This window comes from Sardina pilchardus, chromosome 3 (assembly GCF_963854185.1).
Source record: "Sardina pilchardus chromosome 3, fSarPil1.1, whole genome shotgun sequence".
Taxonomy (NCBI): domain Eukaryota; kingdom Metazoa; phylum Chordata; class Actinopteri; order Clupeiformes; family Clupeidae; genus Sardina; species Sardina pilchardus.
The window spans coordinates 35,150,113-35,157,612 of NC_084996.1; the positions used below are offsets into that span (position 1 = coordinate 35,150,113).

Sequence of the window (7,500 nt, forward strand, 5' to 3'; positions counted from 1 at the left end):
TGTTGTTGGAATTTCTGGGTGGTGCTAGAGTCTGTATAACGCGCGCGCGCATGTGTGTGTGTGTGTGTGGATTTGAATGAGTATGTTTGTTTGTATGTTTCTTTGTTTGTGAAGATCAAATCCTACTGTTTGTGAGAAAATGATCCATGACTTATGAAGTATTGTGTAGCACAGCTCGCCTCACCTCCTCAACAGGCCCAACCAGGTCTGAGGCTGAGCTCAAATCTCTGATGGCTCCATGAGAGATTAAACAGATGAACGAAGGCCTGGGCGGTGGCAGTGATCTTACTCTGAAGATCCTCTCCACAGCTCTCATTTCATTCTGTATTCCTCACCTTTAAACCTGACTGTGGCTCAGGGATGGATATTTCAAAGATAATGATTTACTACTGAGTGGCTAGTGAATTTGCCTATTTCTCAGTGGCTGTGGATGTTTGCATTTTTAAAAGTTAATTTCCAACCCTGTATATCAGATCACTTAGTAACAAAGTCACTGAGGGGAGAATAGCTAAACTACACAAACTGATTATGTTGATTCCCTCGTAGAACATTTTGAAATATAATAGCTAACAGGAGACATCTTAACACGGTTGCACCAACTTTAATCACTTCAAGATGAAGTGTCTTAGTCACACTGATGAAATTTTCAGGTAGTGCTTTTACAATATGTAGCATCAGTCAGTGTGCTATTTACCTGATGCCAGTTGGCTAATTGTGTCAATAAAGATATTTAGCTAGCATAGTGTCATAGCATGCAGCACTCTTGATATCATTTGAATAGTTTCATGATCTGTCTTGTGGCCAGTGATCAGACTTCATTCATTTAAAAAAAAAAATTTAAAGATAAGAAATATCATAAATATTATAAATCATTTTAAAATGGTGAATTTCAGGTAATATCAGTCAAACTGAAGTTGGGTTGTTCTGATTTACCTTTACTAATCAAACAACCCAAATAAAGTTGGATTGGCATTACCTAAGTATACCAAAATATCCCAATTCTGATATTTTGCACAAATATGCCATCTTATGTTTCTGTTCTTTCTCTCTGTGGTCTATAGTGATCAGGATCTTTTACTGTGAGATTCCCAAACACTTTAAATTAAACCACCCATTGCTTTTGATACCCAGAACAAGGGAATATCCTATACAAAATACATTTCTCAAACATTAAATTAGCCATGGTGTGATGATGTGCAGTTAGTCTGGCATTTACACAGCCATCCTCCACAGATGCTTCAGTTTCACCCAAACATCATCTAGCATCACATGCTGATTAGTCTATGCAATGCATAATAACACTGATTATATTTAATAATATGCTAATGAGACTCTAATAAAGTGTAGATTCCATTACTGCGTAGCAAAACTGTATGCTAACCACCACATTACTCAGATAGTGTTGTTTGCCAACATTACATAATGTGTGGTGTGACTTTTGAGTGATTTTGGTTTCATTGTGGGAGACACCCAGATATGCTTTCCCACTGAGGATGGTGTTGATGGAGGAAGGCTGGTTGAGTAGACCCTCACCCTCACCCTCACCCTCACCTATGAGGGGCCTGGGAAAGGCCTTTTGGTGGACAGTCGGTTTGGTCCTAGTACTGAGTTGCAAACTCACACCAAACAACAGAGTATTGTTCTATTCACATCCTACTCTCTCTTTCTCTCTCTCTCTCTGTCTATCTCTCTTTCTCTCTCTCTCTCTCTGGCTGTCCTCTTTCTGTGTGAGGTAACACTCACAAAACTACATCCTCTGGTATTGTGTGAAGCTTCAGTTTTGTATACTTTGTGTATTCTGGCATGAATATGTGAATGTGTGTGTGCATGTTTTTGCACATGCATTTGTGTCGTGTGTTTGTGTGTGTGTGTGTGTGTGTGTGTGTGTGTGTGTGTGTGTGTGTGTGTGTGTGTGTGTGTGTGTGTGTGTGTGTGTGTGTGTGTGTGTGTGTGTGTGTGTGTGTGTGTGTGTGTGTGTTTTCCTGGTGTTTTCCTGAGGGTCGGGAGCAAAGGAAACACCCTGACAGTGCTATCCATCTGGACTTGAGCAAGGCCAAAATCCTCTGTAACCTACCACTGAACCACCACACCCCAAGAGGAGAGAGAGAGAAAGAGAAAGAGAGAGAAAATAGAGAGCGATAGAGAGAGAGAGAGAGAGAGAGAGAGAGAGCATTGAAGAGGGAATTTGAGGGGAAAGGGGGAGTGGGAGTGCGAGAATGAGAGGGAGATGAAGGGAGGAGGATTTGGGGGACTAGCAGGGCAGAGTTAGTACTTAGCAGGATTCTCATAAGGAAGTGCAGCCATAGAATGGCCGTGAGCCATAATTTGAACCTTGTTTTTCCCATGGTTCATTTCCAGCACTTGTTGCTCTGTCTCTCTTGTGGTGAAACGCATTGTTGTTGGAATTTATGGGCGGTGTGTTTGTGTGCCTGTGTGAGTGTTAGTGTGTGTGTGTGTGTGTGTGTGTGTGTGTGTGTGCGTGACCTAGTCAGTGGGTGGGTGTACCATACAGGGTCAGAACTGCAAGCATAACTGTGGCTTTATTTGCACGGGTTTAGTTGTGTAGTATTTATGGCTGAGGTTGAACTTCCATTCATGCCCAACTTGACAGGCTTTGACTGTAACAAGGCAAAATGCCTCTGGTATTTAGAATAATATAACACTACAGACTGTGTCCGTGCATGCGTGCATGTGTGTGTGTGTGTGTGTGTGTGTGTGTGTGAGAGAGAGAGAGAGAGAGAGAGACAGAGAGAGAGAGACAGAGACAGGGAGAAAGACAGAGGGAGGGAGAGTACTCTCACTCAGGAAGCACCAGCGCAGGATGTTTTTTTAATCCACTCAGAAACTAAAAATGTGTTTCCTTTACAGAGCTCAAGAAGTGATTACAAGCGCGCGCAAGCACACACACACACACACACACACACACACGCGCGCACAGGCATGCACACACACATGCACTCATACATAGCCTCTTACGTAATTTTAGTTAGTGTCTAGCACCTCACCTCACCTTTTTAATTTGGAGTATTTCATCATTTTGCAATGCACTTTTGTAACTGGCTTGCCATTGCTTTCTTCATAGATTGTTGTACACAAATATTGGGACACCCGCCAGCCAATCAGAAGACAGCATTTCTCATCACCAGAATCAATGTGATCTGATCACAAGTGGTCAGCCAAGACACATGTTCATTAACACATATATCCAGAGGTTACCAGTGTTATTTGCTGACCACTGTTTATATTCTGTGACTGTCATCGTCATATTCATTAGAGCTCAGTTGTCCACGATGGATCAGATCAGATGGATCCGTATTTGCTCCACAGAAGATACGTGGTCACACGCGTCCTGAGCCCCTCAGCAAGTGGTTTGATCCGATCACAGTGCATCTTTGGGGTTGTTTACGCTGACCACTTGTGACCTCGTCACCTAACACACATTTTAACACTCAATACTCAGTTAGTCAAAACAAAGGGTCATGATGCTACTTGAACAGTAACGTTGCATAGTGCAATATGAAACGTTTCAAACACGCACTGGCCATTATTTCAAGGCAAGAGAACCACATTGTGCTGCTTTAGGGGCAGAAGTAAACAGCTAGGGTCAGCGAGCTCTGGTCCATGTCCATGTAATGTGCTGTCCAGTGTCCATCTCTGGTCTCCTCCTCCAGCTGCCCCTGCTCTCCACTCCGGCTCCCTCACTCCCATCCTGACCTTGCGCTGCTCCCAGGGTGTGGACCTGAAATTCCTCAGAGTTTTGGGGAAAATTCCCGTGCATTTTGGAGTAATGCTATTGAATATCACATTTTCACTCTCTCTCTCTCTCTCTCACTCTCTCTCTCACTCTTTCTGTCTCTCTCCTTCCCCTGTTGCTCTGTCTTTCTCTCTCTCTCTCTCTCTTCCTCGCTCTGTGCGCTGAAGCACAGAGATGGCTCTGTATGTTGGTGTCCTAACATACCCTCGTGAACAGAAATCTTGATTAGATGACCATTAATGCTCATTTTCTCATATAAACAATGGTATCAAATCCTGAGTGAAACAAATAGAATTAGCCACGGGAATCTGTTCATATTGCAAGAGATTCCTTATCGCTCTCTCTCTCTCTCTCTCTCTCTCTCTTTCTGCTTCTCTCTCCCTCTCACAGTTTCTCGGTCTCTCTCCCCATCTGGAAAAGTGATTTGAAGATTTAAGGAGGAGGTAGAAAGTGAATGAGAGAAAGAGAGGGATGTCACAGAGAAGGGGGGAGCTCAGAGAGAGAGCTGGAGATGGAGGGAGTATGGGGAGGAAGGAGAGCGTGATATGGGTTAGAGTAATGTGTGCACATACTTGTGAAGATTAGCAGATATGAGCGGACATGAAAGACTCATTCAGTCTGTACATGCCAACCGTTCTGTAACCGTGCATGTGTGTGTCTATGTGTGTGTGTGTGTGTGTGTGTGTGTGTGTGTGTGTGTGTGTGTGTGTGTGTGTGTGTGACTGAGTGTGCTTGTGTGTGAGAGAGAGGGGTGAAAAGGTGGTGCACACAGCTGCATTGCTGGTGTTCTGTTTGTTTGTTGTGTGGAACGTGTGTGTGTGTGTGTGTGTGTGTGTGTGTTTTGCATGATATAATATCTAAGCACTATTAGAGGATTATGGCAATTTTAGGGGGGATTTTGCTAATTTGCCATCTACCCCAGAGTTCGATCATATGATATGCCTATCTCCTGTATGTGCATTAAGCCAGGCTGACACCGTTAGCTTAGCTTAGCATAATTGACTGGAAGTGGGTTACACCAGCTAGCCCATAGCTAAAAGGGAGGTACAGGCTAACTGGTGTAACCCACTTTCAGTGAATTACTGAGCTAGGATAATGGTGTCACACTTTGATTATTACACACAGAGAGAAGAGAGAGGAGAAGGGTGTGTATCCTCTAATCTAACTCTGGGGTTGACATAATAAATAAACTCATTCCCAAAACTTGGCATGTTCCTTTAAATGTGTCAGTGGTAAAAGGTAAGACAGCATGTGTATAATGCAAGGGTGAGTGAGAAACAGTGTGTGTGTGTGTGTGTGTGTGTGTGTGTGTGTGTGTGTGTGTGTGTGTGTGTGTGTGTGTGTGTGTGTGCGCGCGCGCGTGAGAATGTGCTTGTGTGTGTGTGTGTGTGGGTGTGTGTGTCGGGAGGGGTATTGGCAGTGTTACAGCTGATCTTGTGATGGAGGCTCTACAGTCACAAGGGCAGCTGACCTCCCCAATATCCCCTTGTCTGCCCATCCATACATTCATTACTGCTGGGGCAATGAGCAGGAGGCAGTCAGAGAGGGGCACTGACAGAGGTGGGAGGAGTGTGTCAGTGTGTCTCTCTCTCTCACACACACACTCTATCACTCTATTGCTCTCACTAGAACAAATACGCAGTCTGATACACGCACACCTGTGGATATGTTCAGAGTTGTATCGAGAGAAAATGGCCGCTTTGGCAGAGCAAGTTTCTATGGCAACAGAAACTTGGCTCACCTCTGGCATTCATAGCGTAGAGGGAAGAGGGAGTGTATGGACACGTGTGTGTGTTTGTGTGTGTCAGCCTGTCTGTGTGTGTGTGTGTGTGTGTGTGTGTGTGTGTGCGCGTGCGACTGTGCGTTTATACTGACCTCAGATAAATCTTGCCCTTTACAGGGTCTCAACAGTCAACCTTTAGTGTGTGTGTGTCTGTGTGTGTGTGTGTGTGTGTGTGTGTGTGTGTGTGTGTGTGTGTGTATGAGCATTAATGTGTGTGAATGTTGAGTAGCAGCAGTAATGTGATTGTGTTGTGCGTTGTCCCCATTCGCCCCTCATCAGGATGGAGGCATCTTTCCTTTTGGAGTCACAGACAGTAAACAGTGCAAATCCCATTAAAGTGAAGCCATACACCCATGGACACTCAACCCAATCACATTCACACAATCACCTGCTCGGGGAGACTGAATGTCACTGTCATCAGCTGAGTTTCATTCTGTGGTTGTTGTTGTTGTTAAGGAGACAACAATTCCTCTCTCTTTCTCCGTCTCTCTGTCTCTCTGTCTCGCATGCCACACACACACACACACACACGTACACACACACACACACACACACACACACACACACACACACACACACACACACACACACACACACACACACACACACACACACACACACACACACACACACATACAATACATAGCCTTTAAGGAGGCCTTGACACGTGATTCAATAAAGGGAAACTAAATGGCAAATCTCTCTGTGCCCTCACCCTGTCTCTGTCTGCCTCTCCTCTACTTCATCTGTCTCAGGTGGGGTGGGCATCGCTGCCACCCAGATGTGCCGCACGGTGAAGGACGTGACCGTCTTCGGCACGGCGTCAGCCAGCAAGCATGAGGTCATCACCGAGGGCGGTGTCACGCACGCCATCGACTACCGGACAAAGGACTACGTGGAGGAGGTCCGCAAGATCAGCCCTAAAGGTGAGCCGCCTCGTCCCATCTCGTCTCACATCAGCGCGGGCCACTTGCATAAGGTCAAAGGTCAAGTTCTCCTCCAGCCTCAAAGGAAGGGACTATGGGACTAGCCAGACATCAAATACTCCAGGAACCTTGTGATACAGCCTGTGTGATAAGGACATGCAGATTGGCATTTATAAACAGACGGGTTTTATATTAAACTACTGTTTCATACATGAATGAGTTCTCTGACATTACAATGGGTTATATATTGGGTTTATAGCCATTGGGTTTAATGGGTTATAACCATTGGGTATATTGGATTATTACCTTTGGGTATATTCGATTATATCCATTGGGTATATTGGGTTATGACCATTTTATGAAAACAAACAAGACAAAGAAACAAGATCCAACAAAACAAAATCAAGACACAAAAATGAAACAAAATGTGGAGTGGCTCTTCCAGCCTCAAATTCAGAAAAAGATGACGTGCACCAGACCATTTTCAGATCAGTTTCAGTCAGTTTTTCATTAAGCTCATCATAATGACAAATAATAGTCCAACCATGCTCTAGTAAAGCTTTCCCCTTAAAATGTATAATTCACCATAATTTGCTTTTGAGCCAAATCAAAATAATTGATGAAATAGTGTCTGGGAACTTATGCTGTGCTGGAGTTGAGTTATGTTGCTGGCGCTGAGACAAGGCTATGTTTACCCTCTCCTCAAACAGTCGTCTTTTCCTGCCCTGCTCTACCCATTTGATTGTGAACACAGCGATATCCTATCTTCCCCTTGTTTTAACCTTGAAGTGTGTTATTCCCTCTCTCTCTCTATCTTTATGTCTACCCACCACAGCTGTGTGTGTATGTGTGTTTGTGTGTTTTCCTGCGCTCTCTCTCTCTCTCGCTCTCTCTGTGTGTGTGTGTGTGTGTGTGTGTGTGTGTGTGTGTGTGTGTGTGTGTGTGTGTGTGTGTGTGTGTGTGTGTGTGTGCGTGTGTGAGTGTGTGTGTGTGTGTGTGTGTGTGTGCACGCCTTCTTGGAACTTTTGATGGGCCAT

At 44.5% G+C, this 7,500-nt stretch overlaps 1 protein-coding gene across 1 annotated transcript in view; it reads left to right on the forward strand.

Moving 5' to 3' along the window:
• vat1 (vesicle amine transport 1) overlaps positions 1-7,500 on the forward strand; it is a 24,215-nt gene that overhangs the window by 7,799 nt on the left and 8,916 nt on the right. Inside the window, exon 3 of the mRNA XM_062533041.1 lies at positions 6,293-6,463. Within this exon, the coding sequence (XP_062389025.1) occupies positions 6,293-6,463 (171 nt within the window). The remainder of the gene's footprint in view (positions 1-6,292; positions 6,464-7,500) is intronic.